Here is a 26,393-nt window from a genome sequence, read left to right on the forward strand (position 1 = left end):
TAAGCGCCATAGGTAGCTTAAAAGAAGCAGAAGATGTACCAACAACATAGCAAGTGGAGAGACAGACATGCAGACGAAATACTCTGCATGGTAGGAGTCAAAAAGACACTATCTAAATGTGGAACTTGGGGTGGCCTGTAAGGGTGAGGCAGCAAGCGTGCTGGTGACCCCAGAAGAACTACACCAGGGACAACGTGCAATGAGAAGTCTCTCAAGGGTAACATCAGCCCAGATGGAAGATGGAGGGGAAGGCACAGGATAGCAGAAAGGTGGGAGGCCCGTGTCTAACAGTGGAGGGAGAGAGTGAAAGTGTATGTAAAGCGGTCACTAAATATCACCCCAGCCAAGATGCTAACCTCACCCAGCGACGAGTAGCCGTGGGGTGCACTCAACACATTCATACCTGCGGTCTGCCCTGTCTCGGAAGGTCCAAAGGTATAGCAGGCAAGGCGGATCAAATCGAAGGGTAACTTTCGTATAGCACTACATGGAGAAAAAGAGTGGGCCGATCAAATAGTACCTGGCCATTCGTCAATATTCAGAAAATACCGTGATCGCGTGTGTTTAGAAGAGCTGCTTACCCAGTGCTGAAAAAGTCTGCAGGGGGAAGAGTGCTCCGTGTAAATCGGGACTGACTCAGCGAATGAATCACAAGGCAGTGCTGAGTAAGTCCGCAGGGGGAAGAGTGCTCCGTGTAAATCGAGACTAGCTTCGCGAATGAATCAGAAGGCACATTGCGGCCGATGCAGAGCAGGTAGTCATGGTAAAAGGAGCACCACTATAGGCAATAGAGTTAGAAATAGCAAACTCAAATGTCTCAACATCCCTGAACCTAGATTAACTACTCTATGGGGTCTGCCTGAGGCCACCGGACATTACCCCTGTGGCTCTTGTGGTGTCTGCAAATTAACTTCCAAAACTAAAGTTATTGATGTTGGCCTTTCAAAGCTCTGGACCCAAAAGAATCTGACAAATTGTAATACTGAATTTGTGGTTTATCTGATTACTTGTATATGTGGCCTGCATTATGTGGGCAAGACCACCCGCAAAGCTAAAACCCGAATCATGGAACATCGGAGCTGCTTGAAGAATAAAACTGAAAATGCTCCCATGGTGAAACATTTCAACCTGCTCAAGCATAACCATGAGGATTTTAAATGGACTATACTAATGGCCCTGAAAGGGACTAACTATGCAACACGCGAGAAGAAACTGTTGAAGATGGAGCAGAAAATGATATACACTTTGCACAGTGATGTAATGGGTCTCAATGAATCTATTGAGTGGCACAATATCTAGCCACTCCCATGTCTCTGTCTCTCCTTCTCTATGACCGGTTCCACGCTGCTCACCGATGTATCCCACTTCCCGGTTGTTTAGGTTATTTCAGTACCTCTGTGTACTGTCTATTCTGTAGTCCTCTGGTCTCTCTTTGCACTACTTTGGGCTCCTCTTTATGATGAGTACGGACAGGGTGGCCTATCTTTTGTTGACTCTCCCCCTGTCACCAGAGTGTTACATTGGATATCTGTGTTCCAGGCAATCACCCGTTATTCTAAGATGGCCGCCGTGTTTTACCCTTGCACTCGCCCAATGTTAACCAAACATAGTAATAGGACTTCCTAGTTACCATGACTACCTGCTCTGCATCGGCCGCGATGTGCCTTCTGATTCATTCGCGAAGCTAGTCTCGATTTACACGGAGCACTCTTCCCCCTGCGGACTTACTCAGCACTGCCTTGTGATTCATTCGCGGAGTCAGTCCCGATTTACACGGAGCACTCTTCCCCCTGCGGACTTTTTCAGCACTGGGTAAGCAGCTCTTCTAAACACACGCGATCACGGTATTTTCTGAATATTGACGAATGGCCAGGTACTATTTGATCGGCCCACTCTTTTTCTCCTTGTAGTTCTATACGAAAGTTACCCTTCGATTTGATCGCCTTGCCTGCTATACCTTTGGACCTTCCGAGACAGGGCAGACCGCAGGTACCCCACGGCGACTCGTCGCTGGGTGAGGTTAGCATCTTGGCTGGGGTGATATTTAGTGACCGCTTTACATACACTTTCACTCTCTCCCCCCACTGTTAGACACGGGCCTCCCACCTTTCTGCTATCCTGTGCCTTCCCCTCCATCTTCCATCTGGGCTGATGTTACCCTTGAGAGGCTTCTCACTGCACGTTGTCCCTGGTGTAGTTCTTCTGGGGTCACCAGCACGCTTGCTGCCTCACCCTTACAGGCCACCCCAAGTTCCACATTTAGATAATGTCTTTTTGACTCCTACCGTGCAGAGTATTTCGTCTGCATGTCTGTCTCTCCACTTGCTATGTTGTTGGTACATCTTCTGCTTCTTTTAAGCTACCTATGGCGCTTAAATAGATATTTCTATCTTTTGTAGGATTGACCCACTGATCTTCTACCTCCTACTATCTTTCAGTAGAGAGGACCCACAGGCATCATTTGAGGTACTTGTCCCCTCTTTTTGTGATGCCACTGTTCATGAATTTTGAAACTTTCTGAAGTAATTTGCTATTTATTAGCTGACTCTTTGCCTTTTTGTTTTTTTACTTCACAGATGCTATGAAATTTTCACTGTTAATTGTTGCCCTCCAATTGTAACTGTGTTACGTTGTCACAACTGTACCTCCTGATGAATGTTCCATACTTACCTTAAGGAACAGAAACATGTCGAGATATCACTCTGTATGATAACCAGAGTTACATATTTTTGACACATTGATCCTAATTGAAGTAGGGTACTACACTATTTGCCTTATATGTACCCATTTGTGTTCATGTTGATACAGTGTTTTTAACTAGCTACCCAGCTTGTCACGTAACCCCTGTTCTAGTTCGTCTTTTATCGTGTATCTTAAGTTTTGTACTGTGGACCACAATATTTAATTGGTTGTTTTTACCCTTGTATTAACTATTAAAACTTTATACTTATCTTTTAACTGTGACTGGTCCCCTTGTCAGAGCACACTTATCCTTGTTGTTCTGTATTTCTGGCATCTACACTATATCTTTGTCTCTCTTTATATATTTGGATTATTGTCCTCCCGGACACAGACAAAGTATACATTGCCAACCCCCCTTAGTCAATTGTATACCGGGCTTCCTCCCTACATAAGCTCCCCACCTATGAGTTGCACCAGATACCGATTGGGAGGTAGAAAAATGCGGGAAATGGGTTACGATTATTTGGCCACCTATGAGTTGCACCAGATACCAATTGCACCAGATACCGATTGGGAGGTAGAAAAATGCGGGAAACCATTTACAATGAGTTGGCCACCTATGAGTTGCACCAGATACCGATTGGGAGGTAGAATAATGCGTGAAACTGGTTACGACGAGTTGGCCACCTATGAGTTGCACCAAATACCAATTGCACCAGATACCGATTGGGAGGTAGAAAAATGCGGGAAACTGTTTAAAATGAGTTGGCCACCTATGAGTTGCACCAGATAACGATTGGGAGGTAGAAAAATGCGGGAAATGGGTTACGATGATTTGGCCACCTATGAGTTGCACTAGATACCAATTGCACCAGATACCGATTGGGAGGTAGAAAAATGCGGGAAACCGTTTACAATGAGTTGGCCACCTACGAGTTGCACCAGATACCGATTGGGAGGTAGAAAAATGCGGGAAATGGGTTACGATGATTTGGCCATCTATGAGTTGCACCAGATACCGATTGCACCAGATACCGATTGGGAGGTAGAAAAATGCGGGAAACCGTTTACAATGAGTTGGCCACCTATGAATTGCACCAGATACCGATTGGGAGGTAGAAAAATGCTGGAAATGGGTTACAATGATTTGGCCACCTATGAGTTGCACCAGATACCGACTGGGAGGTACAAAAATGCGGGAAACCGTTTACAATGAGTTGCCCACCTATGAGTTGCACCAGATACCGATTGGGAGGTAGAACAATGCGGGAAATGGGTTACAATGATTTGGCCACCTATGAGTTGCACCAGATACTGATTGGGAGGTAGAAAAATGCGGGAAACCGGTAACGATGATTTGGCCAGCTATGAGTTGCACCAGATACTGATTGGGAGGTAGAAAAATGCAGGAGACCGGTTACAATGATTTGGCCACCTATGAGTTGCAGCACATACGGATTGGGAGGTAGAAAAATGCGGGAAATGGGTTACAATGATTTGGCCACCTATGAGTTGCACCACATACCGATCGGGAGGAAGAAAAATGCGGGAAACCAGTTACGATGATTTGGCCAGCTATGAGTTGCACCAGATACTGATTGGGAGGTAGAAAAATGCAGGAGACCGGTTACAATGATTTGGCCACCTATGAGTTGCAGCACATACGGATTGGAAGGTAGAAAAATGCGGGAAACCAGTTACAATGATTTGGCCACCTATGAGTTGCACCAGATACTGATTAGGAGGTAGAAAAATGCGGGAAACCGGTTACGATGATTTGGCCACCTATGAGTTGCACCACATACCGATTGGAAGGTAGAAAAATGCGGGAAACCGGTTTAAGATGATTTGGCCACCTATGAGTTGCACCAGATACCGATTGTACCAGATACCTATTGGGAGGTAGAAAAATGTAGGAAATCGGTTAGGATGAGTTGGCCACCTATGAGTTGTACCAGATACCGATTGGGAGGCAGAAAAATGCGGGTAAAGGGTTACGATGAGTTGACCACCTATGAGTTGTACCAGATACCGTTTGGGATTAAGGAGGCGGGTAAAGACAAGGGTCTAAGTAGCTTTGGCCAGGCAGCAAGGAGTAGTTGGAAATCAAGTGTCACTTAGGGGATGTCGAGTACTCTTTGACCAGTTCATGCTGTACCAAAAGTCACATAGTGCTAGTGCAATAAGACAACGATTTCTATATGAATTTGTTTCTGTTGTTCTCCAACCTTGGTGGGGCCTGGTGTCAGATGTAGGAGCGCTATGCAGTTATTAATCCAGGAGGGGATTCGGGGGCAGCCAAAGTGGACAGAGCAAGGAGTCAAGACTCAGCGAACTGCTGATTCAATACACATACAGATCATGGCATGTAGGCCCTGATTCTGATCCCCAATGGGGACACAGTGTGTGATTCACAGCATGAAGCTGTGCCAGACACGTGAATGCTGGCGGACCCCATGATCCTGTGTTTGTCATTGCTTCATGCAGTGTATCTGTGTGGGTTCCTTCTGTGTGCGCATGTGGACACGGTGGATATAAGTAAGGCGGACCACATGAAAACACATGTCCACCACCACTACAGTTGAGCCCTATTGACTGTGCCTGCTTCGGATCATCGCATAACATGCCAGCCTAGTTTATAGGTGTCAAACCTATGCACAAGCATCAGGATACTGACCCCAGTGGTGTCTAGTCAAAGGATAGAAAAAAAGGGTCGACAGGACAAATGATCGAATTTTTTTTAAAATTATATCTATTTTTTTTAGGTTTTCGTTTTGGAAAAAAAAGTGGCTTTTAGCAAAAAAAGGGGCTTGGGGGCGACCCCCCCAAAAAAAAAAAAATCTGTGAAAAAAAACAAAAAAATTCGATCCTTTGTCCTGTCGACCCTTTGGTGTCGATCCTTTGACCTGTCGACCCTTTCACTGTCGATCCTTTGACTGGCAACCGACCCCAGTAGGTCAGAAACAGATTTCCGCCATGAAACAGTAAATCCTGCAGTGAAAATCCGGGTCACTGTTTCATCTCAGAGTTTTTGCTCCATTTAGAAAATTGAAGATGGGCCAGGCATGGGGAAACCTGTGGAAACACTGTTTTCCCCGGATTTCCTCTGTATCCACATGAGAATCAGGTAGATAGCTGCACTCACGCCGGCGCCAGTAGCATAGCTCTCAACTCACACGCTTTTGGCGGGTGTCACCCGCCTTGTAAAGGGCTGTATCACCCGCCAAGCATCTTGCACGCCCATTCATTCCAATGGGCGTTTCACCTGCCAAAAACAAAATCGGGTGATTTCACCCGCCTTTGCAGCACAAATGGTTGAGAGCCATGCAGTAGTTGATGTGGAGCTGGTGTGAGTGCTTGGGAGAGAGGGATAGAGGGAAGCTTTTGTCTATGGCGGGGTTCACAGAGTCTTTCCAGGCGGGGGGGGGTGGGGGGGCGAGACGAGCGCTAGATCAACATGTTCAGGGTACAAACTTGGTTGATATGGATTTGTTCTATTGAATTTTTGTGTACCTTCATCAAAGAGCTGCAATTACTAATGCAAAAATATGGTTCAATGAATAGGAGAATATGGAGGAAGAAAAACACTACTCAATTATGTGAGTGAGAGATGTTAAAGAGTCATTTTACCAGTGGGCTTTAAGAAGCGAGTGCTTCGAGAGGACACAGAGCATGCAGAGGCCGGAAGTGAGCCCCAGAAGAAAGGAAGTCAAAGAGTGAGAGCAAGAGGAGGCCCACAGGGCGCCCGGGAGGTGCAGGAATGAACTGGGACGAAGAGCTGTGGTGTCAGCAAGGACCAGGAAAGGAAAGGAAGATGAAGAAATAGACAGAGCAGAAGGAACGGTGGTGTTGCTGGCAGGAATGTGTGTTTCAGTAATACAGAGGCATTAAAGAGGCAGTCTGAATAAAAGGTGATGCAAAGGATTGTTTGAAGACAGAGCAATATCCAAAAGCAGCATAAACAGGGCAGAGGAGGGTGCGAAGGCAGGGCCATAAATAGGGTGGGCTGAATGGTGGGACTCTACGGACTGATCGGAGTGGGGATAAGGCTAGCGATGGAAGAGTAGGGAGAAAGCATATTATAGCTAAATTAGGTAGGAGCAGCTGGTTCTGTGCTATTTTGTCTAAAAGATTTGATCGAATACGAATTAATCGAATCTATTTTTCTGATAGATTTTGCCACAATTATATGTGGGGGGAGAGCACCCACACTCCCTCCAAATAAGTCCACTACATTATTTATTCACCTAAACCCAATCCCCATATATATTTGCTGCAAAATTCGTTAAAATAAATTAGATGAAATCGAATTTGACGAAATCTGCCGCTGCGAAACCTACTTATCCCGGAGCAGCATGAGGATTGTAGTAAACAATAAGGGCCTCATCACGAGTTGGGCGGTAATCCTGTTGCTATTAATGCCGGTGGTATTAGCTGTACCGCCAAACCCCCGGTGCAATTAGCGCCGGATCACGGGTTTGGCGGTAATGGAATTCCCCATTCCCCACTGAGGCCATTCGGGAATGCACCATTCCCCATTGAGCTCAATGGGGAATTTTCACGCTCTTACCGCCGGCGGCGAGCTGGGGAGAAATCCGCCAAAGCCCTGATTTGGCAGACCCTTAAATCAGGCGGTAATAGCGTGACCGCCGGATTTAAGGGTTACCGCCAAACTTGTGATGAGGCCCTAAGTGTTTGGGAAGAAAGGGGGTTCAAGAGAGAACAGGAACCACCCAGACAGACCCAGCCTGAGGACAGGACAGGCATTGCCCTTAGGGAGCGAGCCCAAGGTGTGCAGTGCCCTACAGCCGATAAAGAACTACAAACCCGTTTCCAAGGGCGCACAGGCGAAGCAGGCAATCAGGAAGGACAGCCTTGCCCAATTCAGATGTGGCGACAGAGTACGTTGATAAAAGAGACCAACAAAACTAGAGAGACCGCGTCTTTGTTTCTACTGCTTCTAGTAACGCGACATGCTAATCCACGACTCACTAGCGAAATTATTTAAGCATCATTTTATAAGCTGTGAATTCACATTTGTTCACCTTTTGTTAAAGGTAACCCAATAAAGAATGAAAGCTGACCAGCGATAATGCAAGATACATATCAAAAGGTTCACAATCCTTGTTTGGCAAACACACTGAAATCAACCACATGTCAGGCATAAACTGCCCAGATATTTGCCCAGCAGTCTGTGCCTCTCATGACACACAGTTGGGGCAGAGAGATGCCAATGTCTGCCAGTCTGGCATGTGATTGACTTTGCGTGCAACACGATGGATCCATAGGTGAAATGGCCCCTTAAATTGTACAATTTCCCCAGCCCTTCCGTGACTGAAGTAAACCTTTAAAGAGGGGTGGTGGTTGTATCTACCGTGCTCTATTCCAATAACTCTCATGCTTCACGTTCTGAAAGCAGTATAGACTGACCAGGCTAGCAAAACTGCACCTCTCTCCCCTTTTCAGAGTTGTTTGTTTTTGTTCTGCCCCATGACACTGTACAAAAAAATCAATTCAGAATCTAAACACTGCCTCTACTGTATGCATATGATTCTTCTTCCCTCTATCTGCAGGATAGCTTCTCTTCCTCTGGGACGCCTCTCAAGCGGGATTCCTTAATCTACAGTACTTGGATGGAAGACAGCATGAGCACTGCCAGCGGGGGAAGCTCTCCAGGTATGTCACTGCAGCAGAGGATCTGTGACAGTTGCAGGCAGTCCACACCAGTGCAGGACATGATATTGATTATGTAATGCAAATTATGGAGAAGTGTGTAGAATGTAACATGGCACACTGTTCCAAGTTCAAAACCCAGTTGCAAAGTTGAGATTTTGGCAAATGTAATGTCTCATACATATACAGGTGTCACTTGAGATCATGTTTTACCTGCAGTACAATTATGTAGTAGTATATATTATGTAAGTATGAGCCTGAGGTGTATGAGATCCACTACCTTTAAGAGACCCTCATTGTCTGCAGACTAGCAGCCAGGATGAAGGTATTAACTGGACAACAGCATAAACTTCCTCCAAAACAGCTGCTGGGATTAATTCCATTTTCCAAACATGCTGGGGCAACATCCAGCATATCCTGTATTAAGGATATAGATAGATAGAAAGATAGATAGATAGATAGATAGATAGATAGATAGTGAACAAACGTGTTAAAGGGATGTTATGGTTGCAAGTAAAACCGAAAACTCTCAGAAATGTGCCAGTCATGGTAAGCAAAGCAACCATAACTCGCACCACCAGCATGCACTGCTAAGACTAACACCCCGGACATCAAAATGACATCACAAATGTCATTGATGATATCACTGATCACATCACATATCTGGGCCACTTGTTTTTGTTCACTGACATATTTAGGCCAGTTGTTCGAGTTTACTGACAGTTAGAATATTAAAATTCAAAAGGTGCTATATATCTAGACATTAACCTTGTTGTATGTTTTTAAAGTACTTTCCTTAGGGTTTCGTCTCAGCTCATGGTGCACATACATGGGGCAATAAGCAGGCCTCAAACACACAATTTATCTGTGTACATGAAGATAAACTTTAATGTTATTAACATTTTCTGGTGATGCTGTTTCTTTCTTCCTTACTTTAGTTTCCCTGTATGTGCCTCTGATTTGTATGCATTCTGGGTCTTCATATGTATGTTTTGTACTAGCACAAGTGTGTAGTCATTCTTGAATTCTTAGCTAGTTATTGCATGTGTAACATTACTCAAAACTCTAATAAGGTAGCATTCATTATTTTACTATCCACCATTACAAGATTATAAATATTGTACTTCTATGGTACATGCTGCAGCCATTGCCTATGTTTTTGTATGATTAGGTTCCTGTATTAACAACACTCCAATAAAATCTATTGTTTAGATAAGTACATTCTTTAATAGATTAAGTCGTTCATGATAGGTCTCCCGATCACCCCTGACATCTTGTTACCAACATTATAAACAGAACCCCTCTAGGGACTTTTTATCAAAATTAATTTCATCAGTGATGTCATCAATGGCATTTATGATGTCATCTTTGATGTCCTGGGTGTTAGTGTTAGCGTTGCACGGTGGTGGTGTAATGTGTGGTTGCTTAGCTTACCATAACTGGTGATTTCAAAGGTTTTTCATTTTTACTTGTAACCATAACGTCCCTTTAACGTTTTTTCATTGAATTTCATAGGCTTTTATTAGTGCAACTTAACCATAACGTCCCTTTAACAAAGCTTTTTCAGTGAATTTTATGGGTTTTTACGAGTGCATGCTAATTTCCTACAACTTACTAATATCATACCCCAATATAACAACATTTTTGTCCAATTTACAAAGTTTCACCTTAGAAATTATGCCATTTCCCACCTTCTAGCATAATTTTTATCACTTCTATACAGTTTTTGCAACTTTTTCCACTGTTTTTGTGTCCATCGACGTCTGACGTCATCGCAGACTTTTCAGACAGTGTCACCTGACGGCAAACATGCAACATGATGACGCATACTCTCACACTTCGCGATCGGGTCCGTGCCTTGCGGACAGTTCGGAACTGCACTTTCTACTAATCTAGGAACTTTCAATCTCATACTTTTCCCCTTGCACAGCTCCTACACCTATTCTTATTCACTATCCATTAAGAATCTAGTACAGAGCACAAACTTGGAAGAATTTTAGCAAAACTCCTGTTTATCTTAAAAATGGCATCAGCTATTGCCTTGCCTCCTCCCCAAGAGCCACCACCACCACCATCTAGAGGACCTACACAACAAGAAAAGCACAGTACTTTCAAAGACAATCCGAGAAGATGAGGTAGAGGAAGTGCCTACCTCTAGCACCAAGAGAGTGGCAGTTATTTACCACTGTTGGGAATGTACCAAAGGCTAAAGCTACCAAAGTCAAATGCAATAAGTGCAACGTTGTACTCAGTCGCAGACTACCTGGACAGTACTCCTACGGGATCACCTCCATGCGCTGCCACACCAAATTCAACCACTGCAATGCTCTCAGATAGGCTGTTCCTATCTTAGCAAGTAGAAGGCTGTCTTCCTCCACCTCATCTTCCTCAACCAATACTCTAACCACACAGCCTACGTCTGTGGCACACAAAATCCCACCAGCAATAAAAGAGGCTGCTGATCCATATCTTTCGAAGACAACAGTCTTGTGTATAAATTGCAACACACCACCCTGAAGGGGGGAGCAATTTCTGAGTTCTTTTGAAGCTGTGATCAAAGAGCATTAAAAACACTGCCCCTACCTTAGATGTAACAGATGTGCAAAATCTTCCCCTGTCATCTGCCCCTCCATATTACTGCTTGGTGCCTATTCCCTCATTTTCTGCCTCACCCTACATTGTCATCTTTCCTGAAAAAGAAAATTAAAAAAAGGTTCTAGTAGAAACCACCTCTCACAGTTAAAAAAAGAACTAAAAAAGTGATCTTATTTATTTATTTTAATGTGATATAGTTTTAACATAAAACTTTACACATAAAAAAATCAATATACAAAATTTGATTCAAATTCATAACATCATATACAAATTAGAATATTGTACACATAGAAACTATAACATGATAATGGTGATAATATATGGGATATAACTCCCGGAAAGTAATCCTATAGAATGAATCTACTTTGCATGTTCAATAAAGTAGATAAACTCAAAAAGATTTTATTGGCCAAACTTCAAAGAGCTACACGGCACTGATTACATTCGCCCACCCCTAACGCTAACATCACTATGGGCCTCATTACGAGTTTGGAGGCAGCCATAGTGCTATTAGCGCCATGGCTGCCTCCAAACCTGTGTCCGGGTAGTCAGAATGGGGACTTACCGGGTCATTCCAACCTTGGAGGACCCAGTAAGTCCCCATTCTGAAAACCATTCCCCATTCCCATTCCAGCCCCCATAGGGCTCAATGGGAATGGGGGAGGAGCTAATAACGGGCCCGCAAATAGCGGGCCCGTTATTAGCTCCCTGGTCCCTTAGCGGCTCCCACTAAGGGCGGCTGGTAAAACCAGCCGGCCTTAGTAGGACCCGCTAAGGGACCTCGGAATGCGGCGGTTGGGGGGTTAACGGCACCGGCATCCTCACCGGTGCTGTTAACCCCCTACCGCTGTACTCTGTAATGAGGCCCTATATGCTCAAAATGAGCTCCACCTACTTCATTGACGTTAGCCCGCACCGTACTCAAATGTACACGGTCATCACCAACATAACAAAGTTATGTTACGCAGAACAAGGAACTTAAACACAAACATCTGCAACAAACACAAAACTGTGGTCTTTTTTTTACAGAAATTATACAAACGTTTTATTTCAAACAAAACAGCAATAGTGAGGGCCATAAAAAATACTTTTCATTTTGAGAAAACAATGAAAACATTCACTTAATTTGCCTAAAAGTTTAACTTTTTTGAACACGGTTCATAGCTACCGAACGTCGCAGCGTTCACATTTTCACTAAACTCACAACTGTAATCTTCTACTGGCAAATTGAATCATCGATCCATCAATGCAAGTCTTTGCATTCTCCACCAAAAATATTTTCCATAATAAATGCAATACTTTCACATCCACACTTTTCTTGAACCTATATGCAACCATGTTGCTGTCATGATCTCTGCTTCCAAAAGGTCAGGGTTTTCCCAACTCCCTTGGAAGCAGATTCATAACCCAGGTTCCGAGTGCCAACCAGTCCCAATTGGGACCTTTTGGACCCAGTCCTGGCGCCAGTGGCACCAGGCTCATAAATATGCCCAGTCCCAGCGCTGGAAGCGCCGGGCTCATAATGCTTGGGTGGACTTACCTGCAGCAGACCATGCTGCTTACTTGCCTGCCAGTTGAGCCTCTGATCCTCTTCTGTTTGGAACTACTTTTCCTGTTGGGTGGGGCAGGAGCCACTCCCTAGGTTCAGAACACTGGAACTCTTCTGGAAAGCAGGAACTCTTTTCTTACCTAGGCGTGGCTGTGGAAGGAGACACCTAAGCACTACAGGAGGCTATTTAAACCACACCCGATGGATGAATCTTGCTTTGCGTTATTCTGCATCCTCTGCAGCAGAACGCTCATCGTGTCTGCTGCATCTGATCCTGGGCCTAAGGAAAAAGGCTTACCATCCTGAATCCAGTCTTCAGCAACACCTATAAAGACAAGAAAGAACAGGTTAGCATTACGGTCTTCAGTGACAGCTCTTCACTTACCTGGGCCATCGGCTGTCACCAACGCCTCGCGCTGCATTCTGAAAGACAAAGGCTTACCTACTCTTCGTGCGCTCCGGAGGTCTTCACACTGCATTCCGGCATCTGAAAGACAAAAGCTTACCAACTCTTCGCACGCTCCGGAGGCCTTCGGCGCTGCATCCCGCATCTGAAAGACAAAACAAGGTGCGTTTAAAGACATTGGGGAACTTTAATACTCACGTGCCATTACTCCTTTCCACATCTAACCCAGTGGGTATTCCGGCACCCTGCAGCCGCTCCGAACTTGTACCTGCAAAATAAAAAGACAGTTAGAGCGCATCGTGAAGCAGGCAACAAGCGCTTACTTTCGTGCTTCCAGGCGCTCCTATTCATCACACGGGCTCCATCTTCAACTCACTTCAGCCCGTCATCCACCATCGCCGGAACCCTGCAAAACAAGAGACATCATTACTAAAGACTTTAAAGGCATTAGAATTACTCGAAACTTACCGTTCGTGCAGTAAACGACGGACAGCAATCCTCTGAAGTCAAGAGGCCTGCTCCCCTTATCCAGTGAAGAAACTGGTTACAGCACCCTGCCCCGAGGCAGATGGAGAGCACGGCGTTCACTTACCTAAGGTGAGAGCGTTAACCTTCGGGGTTCTACAGGAGAAGAGAAAGGGAAGAAGAGAGAGACATTCAATAACCCAGTTCATTAATCCCATATTTTCTATCTGCAGACATCTTACCCTTCGAGTCAAACATACAGTGCACAGAGGTCCAGCCCAAAGAGCCAGCCGTGTGTTACACATCACCTTTGAAGATACGGTATACGCCCAGTCAAGACCGGCGCCTCTACGGGAATCAGGTGAGCGTTACAGTTGCTGCTTGTTACTGCAATGGCAAAAGGATAAATTGTTGTCCGGCGATCATCCCACACAATATTTATAATAGCTCCATTGTGTATAATAATTGTCCAAACACTGTTCAAGAAGCCATCCGCCAGTAAACTAAACCCACGACACGCACAGAGCAGGAGTATATAACTATGGGAAATAGATAACAAAAACATATTTCAGTTAGCACTTTACAATTTAATATACAAATACATTCATATTTTGGCTATAAATTAAAGTTTCTTGTAACATGTACAACGTCTACTCTTTGCGGCAAGTTCAACATTCATGCATCACAGAGTTGATCATATGGCAGACAGTACAGTTTCCAGACTTTAATAGCTTTCACTTAAAATGTTGCTTACATTGGGCCTCATTACGACCCAGGCGGTCCGGAAATAACAGTGGCGGTAAACCCGCCGCCACCGTTGTTTCCGGACCGCCTGAGTCCGACCCCTGCAGGCAGGAGGTGATGTTCCCGCCAGGTCTGACCTGGCGGGTTTAACACCTCCCGCATGCAGGCGGATGAGGAAACACCGGCAGCATTACGAGATGCTGCCGGTGTTTCCATGATGCCCATTTCCATCGAGTCCCATAGAACTCAATGGGAATGGGGATTTACACCATTCCGCCTCCGTGATTCCCGTAAAACCGGGGTTGTAATGCCCCGGTAATTCCGGGAATCACGGAGGCGGAATGGTAATACGAGTCCGGCGTTAACCAGGCGGTTTTACCGCCTCGGTTAACGCCGGACTCGTAATGAGGCCCATTGTGTTTTGCAAATCAATTTTTCTAATGTTGTACAGGACGAACCGCTTCACAGCACAGTTTTTTAAAATAAAAACTTCATGTTCCGATGTTTGCTTTTAATACAGTGAATCGTATAATTTCTTTCTGGATTGTCAACACATTTTCTCCCATAAATTCTTAGTCTACTTTTTTGAAGGACACATAACAATGCCATCCTCCATGTAGTGTTCACAGTGTGCTCGACTCAGTTTTGTTTCTGCAAACACATGCCACATCAATTAACACTATTACCTGCAAACAGTGTAGTATAAAAACAACCAAATATTTTAAGTAAAGCACCTTTCACAATATTACCTTCCCTTTTACAGCTATGAACGTGCTTGTTTACAATACAATTATATTCTTCTTTCAAAAATAACCTTATTCTCAGTGCACACAGGCACGTATTTCCCCATACGCCAATAGTAATATGACCCCTTTTCTGAGCTATAAAAAGCGTTTCCCTAGCACATAGTTGTAGAGGCAACATCAAATGTATCATGAACGAAAAGTAGTGTGTTTCCACGGGCCAGACAGCCTTGGCGATAATACAAGCATCTTCAATTTAATACTCAAATAAACCACCAAGGCCGCCCACAAAATACCATAGCTCTACACATGTTCAGCTTCTAGGTAAAAGTAAGAGGAGGACTATCACAAGTGCCAGCGCCACAAAATAAGGAGACCATATGTAGCTAGAAAGCTCAGTAACATAAGCGAGAGTTGCGGGGACCCATAGGGCAAATACGGCGCTGAAGCTGTACAATATTAGTACAGTACAGTACAATTAGTATTAGTACAGCACAATAACTACAGAAAACCAACAATGGTTGTTATCCCCCCCTTTTCCACCTAAGTTCCTGTTTTCTTGTCCTCCCCTTTCCTTTAGCCACACTACAAAAAGGGGACCACTTGGGCGAACCAAAAGGCAAGTTAGGATCTCACACCATGGTGGCAAAAGTACCCAAGTGTCATTATGCAGAACAACAAAAGAAGGGAAGGAAGTGCAGCATAGCAGGACAGGGGGGGTTACACACGCATATGCAAAATCTTCACCGCCAGCCCGCCGACATGGGTGTCAAGGTTACCACCAAAGAAATAGCCTAAGGCCACAAAAACCAGATAAACGTAGTCCTGCCAGCAAGGGTCTCCATTTCACACATCACTCCGAACGGAGTGCAAAGGAGCCGCTCTGCGACCGCAAAAGAACTCTACTTTTTCACCCAGCTCACACACCCAGAAAAATAAGAATAAAAAAAACAAAAGTCGGACACAAAAAGAATGACAGTGCAACGAACATTGTCACACAGTCGTGGGAAAAGAAGATGGCACGGACCAGGAGGACACCAACTGCCACTCGTGCTCAAAAGAACCTTTTCATGTTTTTTATGTAAACTGTTATGAATAAAATTTTATTAAGATACATGTAATTGTGCAACAAAAGCCATGGCCTTTTATTGCCAACAGTAGCTACAATGTGTCAATAGTCTTTGGACAAACAACCCAACAAGATTGGGAGCATGGGTAATAACGCAAGAGCCCCAATGTCCCATCACTGCTCCTGAGCTTATGCAGTAAGCGCAAAAGGCCTGGGACAACATTCAATGGACTCATACATATGTTCATTGTAGGAACGAGGTATTCAAAGCACATTCTGCAGACACCAGCACTACAGTGTCATTTTCCACAATAGTCACAGTGCATAACATACATTTCTGGTGCACATGGTGTACCACACCTTCAGCATCTCAATTCACCCTGCCCCTTATGAGCACACCATTACAAGTGCCCACTGCCATTCATACTAGACAGGGGGGGTATGTATGGGTAAGGCTAGTGCCATAGACCAATGCATGTGTTATTGCACACCAATATGTAACAGTACGCTTATATGTTTAAAATTACAGAAGAGTCTACCAGCAAACAGGAGCCAACCTATCGGGTTACCAACCCCCACTTATCAAATACTGAGTTATGTCCAATTTGGACCACCAAGATTCTAGGATCCCAGCAATGGGGTAAAACTAAGAGGGAGCAGTCCTTCCCCCTCAGCCGATGAGTGAAGTAATCCAATGCACGGAAGCACGAAAAAGCTAGCGGCCCTAGAGCCCCTCTCACCGTTAGGCAGTGTATTCATGAGAGTTGACCCATTTAGGGGAGGATAAGACCAGGGGAAGGGGATTGCCCCCCTGGCATGATGAGAAAACCACGGGAAGGGGTGTGTCCCCCTTGGCAAATGGATCAAGACCAGGGAAGGGGAATGGCCCCTCTGACAGGAATATATGCCCTTGGCATGGCATGGCAGAGTAGAGGTGAAAGACTTATTTCACCAGCAGTGAGATTGTGTACCCAGGGACCCTGTCAGTCTGACGTGACTGAAGAGGGACAAAACCGAAAATGAACCAAATGGCACAGCCGTCGTAATCCCTATTAGTCCACAAGAGTGATACTACTGCAGGCTAGTGGCAACTGCATAGAGGGGAAGTACAATACCACCTCATAGACACACGGGTGATAATAGTATAAAAGTCTTCTGATGCCATAGTTGTTGATGCACTTCAAAATAAAGATAATTATTAACTAACAATGGCAGCCTTGGGTCCAGACTATTTATTCCCCTCACAAGAGGTGTCAGGAGTGGGATGTGACTTGGCTGACACAAGCCAGGGGACCTTACGGTATACAAAATTAGCCAAAAATGCCCATGCACCTATGGTGGCTGCTCCCAAGTCCATTGGTTTTGGCCTCTATAGCACCAAAGACATACAAATTGAAAGAGGAACCCGCCAGCAGAACTCTACATGGTTGATACTTTCCCCACCGAAGGGGGCGTATGTCTGCCTAACTTCCAAATCTGGCTTAGGCTGGAAGTATGGTATCAATATGGTTGCAGGGTTATAGACCCTGATTATCGAGGGAGAGTTAAGGTGTTACTTCATAACTCAGGAAAGCCGCCACATGAAGTTTAAGCTGAATGATGATAGCCCAAGGTGTGTTGGAATCTGCTGTTTCCCCAAATCCGGTTGAGGTAACAGAACAAGAAGTCACAGAAAGAGGTGAGAAAGGCTTTGGGGATGCCGACATGCCCTCCGTCATCAACAAGAGCCGAGAACTTGAGGAGGAGGTAGAAATCATACCCAACCCTGAGTTCACCCAAAGGAACGACCCAAATCTAGCTCCGGCCTTCTTAAAAGTCTTACCGGAGATTGAGGGAAAGGTCACAGAACGACCGTTCTTTTTCATAAAACGAGGTTCACTATATAGAAAGGACGTAACAGCATAAGGAATAATTTGAACCTAAATAGTGGTCCCTATGAGCCATAAGAGAATCGTGCACAAAATTGAACACTCAGATTTGACATCTGGTCATTTGGGGATGGCAAAAACTTCAAACCAGATAAGTAGTCGATGGTATTGGCCAGGCATTCACAGTGACATAAGGAATTTTGCGGGTGCCTGCTCCTTATGCCAGAAAGCTATGTTTCATGTGCCTTCCCCTGCACCACTCCAACTTCTTCCGATAATTGACGTACCATTCTCACGTAATGGAATGAACATGATAGGACCACTTGAACCCTCAAAGTTAGGGAATAAATACATTTTGGTCATTGTGGATTACACCACGGGATACCCGGAAGCATTTCCCCTACATAGCAACACCACTCAACAAATCTGGAAACACCCAATACCATTCTTGACATGTAGCGGGTTCCCGAAGGAAATACTAACAGACCAAGGAACTACTTTTATGTCTAAACTGATGTGGAAGGTCAAGCAAATTCTGCAGATCAAAACCCTTCGCACCTTGGTTTACCATCCCCAGACAGATGGGTTAGTTGAGCATTTTATTAAAATGCTAAATAAGATTAGTCAATGCAGATGGATGCAATTGGGATGTGATGACACCCTGGGCTATTTTTGCCACTGGGAAGAGCACACAAGGGTACTTAGGGTTTTCCTGATTTGAGCTCCTGTATGGACGAGAACCCCGGGATGTCTTGGATATGCTTTTTAGGTAGACCTGGCAAGAAAGAGAGGAGGCAATCCTACCTCTGTCTCAAACTGCCCAGACACTCAAGGAGCACATGACCATTGTCAGGACTCTAGTCCAGAAACATCTGGAACAAAAAAAAAACGATGACATGATGTGAAAACTAAGCCTAGGTCCTTCTCTGTTGCTCAAAAGGTCTTAGTCCTGTTACCCATCTTGGAGAATAAGAAGCTGTCCACGTTGGTATGGCCCGTATGAATTCATGAGCCAAACATGTCCCTATAAATATTGGGTGGGACAACCAGACTGACACATCAAGCAACAGGTATATAAAATTAATCTACTGAAAGAATTGAAGGGAAAATTGGTTGAGTCCACCACAGTACAAAATCTTCGCCGCCAGCCCGCCGACATGGGCGTCAAGGCTACCACCAAAGAAATAGCCTAATGCCACAAAAACCAGATAAACGTAGCCCTGCCAGCAAGGGTCTCTGCTAGAAGAAGATGGGGAAGCCATTGACAAAAGGGGAAGAGAATGTGACAAGGCACAGAGCTTTCATGACATAGAGACCTCGCCACTCAATAAACAGGTCAGTAGTTATGAGGGAAACCGGACCAGAACCAAGAAAGAACAGGGCGACATAAGCCTGTTACCCCTAATCCCCGTAACCTCAGTCAGCACAATGTACACAGTGGCTGTCAAAGAATCTGTCTCCGATATTACACTTGGATGAGGGAATCCACCATGGTGGAAAAAGTGAGGCAGTGGAATCAGAGTGGCCGCTCTAGTTGTTTAACAGCATCAAGCTGCCTGGGGATAAAGAGGGAAAGATGGCAACACCAGAGTAAAGAGAGAGAGAGTAGTGCTTCGTCTACTAATACTTGCTGTAGCAGTAGACGAAGCACTGGGAGACAGGGTCTGACAGACCTACATGAGATGGTGAGACAACCAAGGAGAGAAGACAGTAGCAGACGGGAGCACTGACGATTGAGAAGCACTGAGAGACTACTGAAAACTGCCCAAAGCCGACCGGAACAAGAAAGTCAGCTGAAGAGGATTTTAATGCGTGGTGTGCGCAACAACAGCATAAAACCAGCAGAAGAGAGGGGGTAAGCAGTTTCCTGAAGGGTCAGGAAAGCCTGACTGTCACCAGAAGAGTACAAGATAGAAGGGGATTGGGTGAGACAGAGCCACACAGGCATAGGGCATGAGGTACAGTCTAAACCTGAAAAAGGCTACCAGCAAATGCGAGCCAGCCGGGATAGGTTACCACCCCTCCTCCCCGCCCCCCCTTTCTTTTCAAATACTGAGTTACGTCCAAATTGGTCCGCTTAGATTCTAGGATCCCAGCAATGGGGTGAAACTAAGAGGGAATCGTTCTTCCCCCTTAGCCAAGGGGTGAAGTAACCCAACGCAGGGAAACGTTGAGAATCCAGAGGCTCTCACCGTTAGACCATGTATTCACGAGAGTTGACTCACTTAGGGGAGGGATAAGGCCAGGGGGAGGGGATTGTCTCCCCTGGCACATGGAGAAGACCAGGGGAAGGGGAGTGTACCCGTTGGCAAATGGATCAAGACAAGGGGAGGGGGATTGTCCCCTCTGGCAGGAATATAAGACATGGGGAAGGGAAGTATCCCCCTTGGCATAGCAGGATGGAGTAGAGGTGAAAGACGTATTTCACCAACAGTGAGATTGTGAACCCAAGGACCCTTTCAGTCGGACGAGACTGAAGAGGGAGAAAGCTGAAAATGAACCAATTGGGACAGCCATCGTAATCCCTATTAAAGGTCTAAAAGAGTGATACTACTGCGAGCTACTGGCAACTGGATAGAGGTGAAGTACAATACCACCTCATAGACACATGGGTGACTATAGTATAACGGTTTCCTGATGCCATAGTTGTTAATGCACTTCGACATAAAGTATTAACTAACCATGTCCGCCTTGTGTCCAGACTATTAACCGCCCTCATAACACATATTCATATATTCATTGTAAAGTTCCCTTCCACTGTTGGCTTTCCTTTTTTTAAATGGGGTGTTGTGCAGTGTTTTAAAAAAAATCACATAATGATCAGTAATGTGTAACTGTTTCATTTAAGTGCTGGAAAGCTCAAAACCGAATAGTGAATCTGCATTTGGTTTGTAGTTGCCCCTCATCTTCACAGAGAAATTAAACTCAGGTGTTATAAGTACACATCATCCAGTGGCAAACATGAATATCTCCCACAGGTTCTTACTCTATTTGTTTTTAAGCACGTTCCACTGTACAGAGAAAGACATATTCAGCCTTTAATGACAACATTTAGGGCCTGATCACGACTTTGGTATTAGCCCTAACCCCGAACTCCCCTAATAGCGCCGGATCACGAGTTCGGCGGTAATGTAATTCCCCATTTCCCATTGAGCCCATTCAGGAATGCCCCATTCCCCATTGTGCTCAATCGGGAAAATTTACGCTCTTAGCACCGGCGGATTTCCCACCGGCGGTAATAGCGCAAATTTTCGGCGGATTTCCCCCCGGCCAAGAGCTGGGGCGAAATCCGCCAAAGTCCTGATTTGGCGGACCCTTAAATCTGGCGGTAATAGCGCGACCGCCGGATTTAAGGGTTACCGCCAAAGTCGTGATGAGGCCCTTAGTCTCTGACACAGTCGGTCAGTGTCCCTTAAACCAGTGACTTGACGCTGTCCTGATCCCTTTGTGAATGTGGTTTATTTCTGTACCTGTACAACTTCCTATCTCTTCTTTCCTCTTATCCCACTAAGAGGGGTCATTTAGGGATCGCCAGAGGTCGCACTTGCGACCCCTGAGGTCTCCCTTGCTACCCCTACAAAAAAAACTCTTTAAAAAAAAAATGTTTTAGAAATTGAAGCTCCTGGCTGTGGCCAATGTCATGTGTCTATTTGAGCTATCTGTCTTTCTGGAATACCATACAATAATTGCTAGACTCATTAAAGGTTTATTTCAGGCACACTTCAGGGGGTGAGTCACTGATTTAGTCTGTTCTTAAACACCTCAAATTCACAATGCAGACAAAATCCTCCAAAAACAGAGTAGAATAAGCATCCATTTCAGACTATAGGCGTCATTAGGACTCCGGCGCAAACCATGGTGCTATTAGCACCATGGTCCATGCCGGAGTCCGCCATGGCGGAATGGGGAATTACCACCCCATTCCGAGGTTGGTGGGGCGGTAATTCCCCATGCCGCCATGGCCCTTCCCCATTCCCATTTTTGCCCCATAGGGCTCAATGGGAATGGGGAAGGCGCTAATTACGGTACCGCAAATTGCGGTATCGTAATTAGCACCAAGGTCCTTTTGCGGGTCCCTACTTTAACGGCTGGTAAAACCAGCTGTTAAGGTCGGGTCCCACAAAGGGACCTCGTAATTAGGCGCTAGGTGTTTAACGGCGCCACAGCCTTTTACGGCGCCGTTAAACACTTAGTGCCTGGGTCATAATGAGGCCCTATGTATTTTGCTTTTCCCAAGTTGCAGTTATATCATGTTTTTTTCTGCCGATACATATGGTGATCCATTCTTGTATGAAATGTATATCACGTTACAGTAATATTGTAACCATATTTTTCATAGTGTATCTAGAAACAATGATATGTGATGCCACTTCCTGTTTTGTCAAGGGATAAACGGTCGTGTTCCATCGCTTACTGTGATGTCACTTTGGGGTGGGCCTCAAATTACATCACTTCCTGTGATGTCATCAGGGGTCAAGGGTCATGTGATGTCATTTCCGCTACCCATAGCATTTTGGTGAAATGACGTCCATGATCCCACTATCTTCCTATTTACCTTCACCCACCTCTTCCATACTATCAGTCACGCTTCATCTCTTAATTATTGCACCAATATCCTTTTGGCTAGCTCTATCCTTGTGTCCCTCCCTCTTTTTTCTGCGTTTCTTATTTTGATCTTGTTTTTCTGCATCTCTTCCTTTCTATCTCCCTCTTGCGGATTCTTTCTCCATTCCTCTTGCCATTTTTTCACATGCTTCCTTTCCGCATCCCTTTGCTGCTCTTCCATCAACACTCCGCTTCTTGTTTTGCACAGGCCCTTTCCGGTCTACGCAGCTGTACAGCAGAACACCATCGGACCCTTCTTGCCCAGAAATCAAAATCCAGCTGGAGGAGTCCAACCTGCACACACATCAACCGGTGAGAGGCAAGGAGATCACTGATAGGGAAGGAAAGTAAAGGGGCTGGCGATGGAGCTTGAGTATTCTTTTATGTTCTGGCTCAACCCTGGGCTGACTGCAGTAGGTGAAGATTCGGGGGTAGCACCCCATAATTTCGTGGCTAAAATCCCGAATCCGGAAATGCTGAAAATTCGACTGCACATTTCAGCGCAATTATATGTGGGGGGTGGGCTTGGGTAATAAATAATTTGTGGGAATATAGGGGGCTGCGGGGAGTCTCCCCCCCGCATATAATTGTGCTGAAAGGTGGAAAAAGAAATTAAACATTTGACATTTTCGGATTCCAGATTTTTTTCAGATGCGGTTTGGGAAGGATTGACCAATCAACATAACTCACTCATTTTAACACTGTGGGCCTCATTAGGACCCAGGCGGACTTCGCGGTGCTAAATGCACCGCGAAGCATGGCGGAAAGCCGCCGATAGCGCCATGGGGGTTGGCGGATTTACCGCCCCATTCCGACCTCGGCGGAGCGGTAAATCCCCAATCCCCATTCTGCCCTTCCCCATTCCCATTTTTGCCCCATAGGGTATAATGGGAGTGGGGAAGGAGTTAATTACGCCACCGTAAAATACGGTGGCGTAATTAACAACGAGGTCCCGTAGCGCCATGGTTTTCTCCGCCTGGTAAAACCAGGCGGAAAAGGCCGCCATGGCGCTACGGGAACTCGTAGTATGGCGGAGAGGTACGCCATGCACTACGCTGGCGTAACACCCTCTCCGCCAGGGTCCTAATGAGGCCCTGTGTCTTTAGCACAAGAGCTAATCGCCATCCATTAATGAGTGGCAATGACCCAAGATGGATCCTTGCAACAGATTTTGCAACACGAAAAATCCCACTGGAAATATGTTTTGCAAGCACTTATTGCTGACCTCTTTCTGCTATCCAGGCACACATCAATAATACATTTAGACCTTGACATGTGTGAAGAATGGGACCAGACTCAATGGGCCTCATTCTAAGTCTACCGGTCCACAAACGACGGAGCTGGTATGCTTACCGGCTCTGTTGTTTCCGGACCAGTAAACTACGAGTTTGCCTGCCGGAGCCACCGTGTCCGACGGGTCTGACCCTGCCGGGCACAGAGGCCACAGTAGGCAGACCCGTAATGGAAGCACCGGCACTGTTAACAACGGTGCCAGTGCTTCTGTGGTCCCCATTCCCATAGGGTCCAATAGGACTCTATGGCAATGGGGACTTGCAATTTGCAGGCGCCAGACTATCTGGGCAGCCGAGGTTGGAATCCCCCGGTGCTACCAGAAAATTAGATGCTGGTAAATATTTACGGGTCCGTGGGAACCCACCGGTATCACGGCACGGTTACTGCCAGACCCGTAATGAGGCCCAATGCAACCTCTTATGTGGGCTCTGTTCCATCGAACAGGTTATTTGTCTGTGTTCATTCTCAGAAGATAGCCTCCCAAATATTTGGCGAATGTACGAAGGATGCACAGTTCTTTGTTGGAATGCTCGCCTCCGAATGCTGCTGGCATTTAAGCATTTAAGGCCGCCAGCGGCATCCACTTTTTGAAAATTATTTTTTACATGGGGTACTCTACCTTTAGCCTTGTTACTCCTCACTCCTCCAACCAGCCCCTGTATGGAGGTTGGGGGATGCCCCTCCTTATGTCTTTACCAGCGGCATTAACATGTCAACATTCCAACCTAATGAACTGCACCTGCTCACAAGAAGGACTAACCTGGGCTTGCAAACTAACAAAATGTTTCTTGAAGTACATAAAACGCTGTCTTTATTTTTAGATTTTTTTTAACCTTTTTATTTAAACATCTATTGACCAGAAATGTTGTCTTTGATGGTAAAAGAACACTGGTACATACAATTGCCTCTCCTTTATTACCGACACCTTCAGTAATACACATGAGTCCCCCTCCTATTGGATGCTGTATGAGCAGAACGTAGCATTGTGGGAGCCAGAGAATGGTGGCAGGGCCCCCTACTCTCTCGGTGTCCAGTCAATTGGTCGACAGCAAACTGGTCGACTGCAATTTGGTCGACACCATTTGGTCGAATGCCAAATGGTCGAATTTCTTTTTTAATATATATATATGTGTTTTGTGGGTTTTCGTGTGGGGAAAAAAAAAAAAAGAAAAAAAAGGTGGTTGGGGGGGGGGGGACCCCCCCCCAAAAAAAAAAAAAGGGGTAAAAAAAAAAAAAAAAAATTCGACCATTTGGCATTCGACCAAATGGTGTCGACCAGTTGTCCTGTCGACCAAATGTTTTCGACCAATTGACTGGGAACCACTCTCTCATCTAATTAATGTCTACTGAATTCCCTTTTCCCTGCCTACAAGCAGTTTCTTAATCTTTATGCCTCAGCCCCTTTGGTTCTACGTGTGCCAAGATACCCAAGCTTGAGTCATAGAGGTAGAGGACAATAAGTAACGGAAGTGATGGCCCTTAATGTGGAGGGATGTAGGGCTTTGCTACAGTAGAGAACAAAAGGGGGGTTCCAACCACAAATACATGTTTAGGCATTGTATTCCTGTTTTGGTTGCCTGTTTAGATTTTATTGAATTACGTATGTATGCTTCAAAAGGTAAGCCAGGTATCCATGATTGAAAATAGATTTTACTGCAGAATCGATCCAAGCATAAAACGTAGAGCATTATTTTTGTAACTCAGATTGCTGCTTTATTATATTAGCAATCGTTTTTTGGGGATCTTGAATTTTTCTCCTGTACATATAGTGATATAAGCAAATAACATGAATTTTGGTACAGCAAGTCCATAACATCCAATTTTTTTTTAAATGCATTTTTTCGACGCATTTTAATTAGAAACTTTGCCATTCGAAACTATGACATTCGAAAATATCACTATAAACCTAATTGTGCAGTTCAGCTGTTCAAAAAGTGAGTAAGCTGGTGGAAATAGTATGCTTCACAATAGCAGGATTGTACGCCAGGCTACCTAAGCTTCCAATGCGGTCAAACCCAAACACGTTTCGGCACTAGATAACGGAAAGCATGTTGCTTTTTCTCAAACCCGTGGAAGTCTGTACTAACTAGAATGTATGCCACTAAAAGTGACAGCCATTGTCTATCAAAGAACGGGTTAAGAATAAAACCAACAACTATTCAAACACAAACAAAGTGTGGAAATTTACACTTATTGAACATTATCACTTTACCAGCGCCAGAGTAGAACTATAAGATTCAAACACCTTAGTAATCACACAACACAAATCTAGCAGAGTAATAAGAACAGGGTTAAAATGCACATTTGAAACTATTAACCATCTATCTCCAAGTAGCTTCTAAAAAATCCCACCATGTTATTTTAATACCTAGTATATCAGAGCATCTCAGGCATAAGTTTTCCACACTTAACCCTGGTAACACCTCCTAAGCACACAATAGTCCCTGAAAGGTCCTGCCTCTTAAGCCCTTCCTGGCAGGTTCAAACAGAACAGCAAAACCATCCAAGAAAGGAGTGTCTATCATAAGAGTCCTGCCATTTCCCAAATGTCTTCATTTATGCATTACGCTATTTCAAATGTACAGTATATGCAACACAATGGTATTTTAAGAAAATGGCACTTATGAGCTTTCTCACCCCCTATTTCTTTAGTTTGCATTGCAAATCCACCAGGTGAAATCAATATCATTTGCAATTCATC

The 26,393-nt window shown here is 45.0% G+C and overlaps 1 protein-coding gene across 8 annotated transcripts in view; it reads left to right on the plus strand.

Moving 5' to 3' along the window:
* The window catches only part of RAP1GAP (RAP1 GTPase activating protein), a 1,905,843-nt gene that overhangs the window by 1,824,598 nt on the left and 54,852 nt on the right, over positions 1–26,393 (plus strand). For all 8 annotated transcript variants that reach the window (XM_069610366.1, XM_069610364.1, XM_069610368.1 and 5 more), the window contains 2 exons: positions 8,256–8,358; positions 22,608–22,711. In XM_069610366.1, coding sequence (XP_069466467.1) covers positions 8,256–8,358; positions 22,608–22,711 — 207 coding nt within the window. The remainder of the gene's footprint in view (positions 1–8,255; positions 8,359–22,607; positions 22,712–26,393) is intronic.

The sequence above is a fragment of the Ambystoma mexicanum genome, chromosome 8, assembly GCF_040938575.1.
Source record: "Ambystoma mexicanum isolate Mex_15411 chromosome 8, UKY_AmexF1_1, whole genome shotgun sequence".
NCBI classification, from domain to species: Eukaryota; Metazoa; Chordata; class Amphibia; order Caudata; family Ambystomatidae; genus Ambystoma; species Ambystoma mexicanum.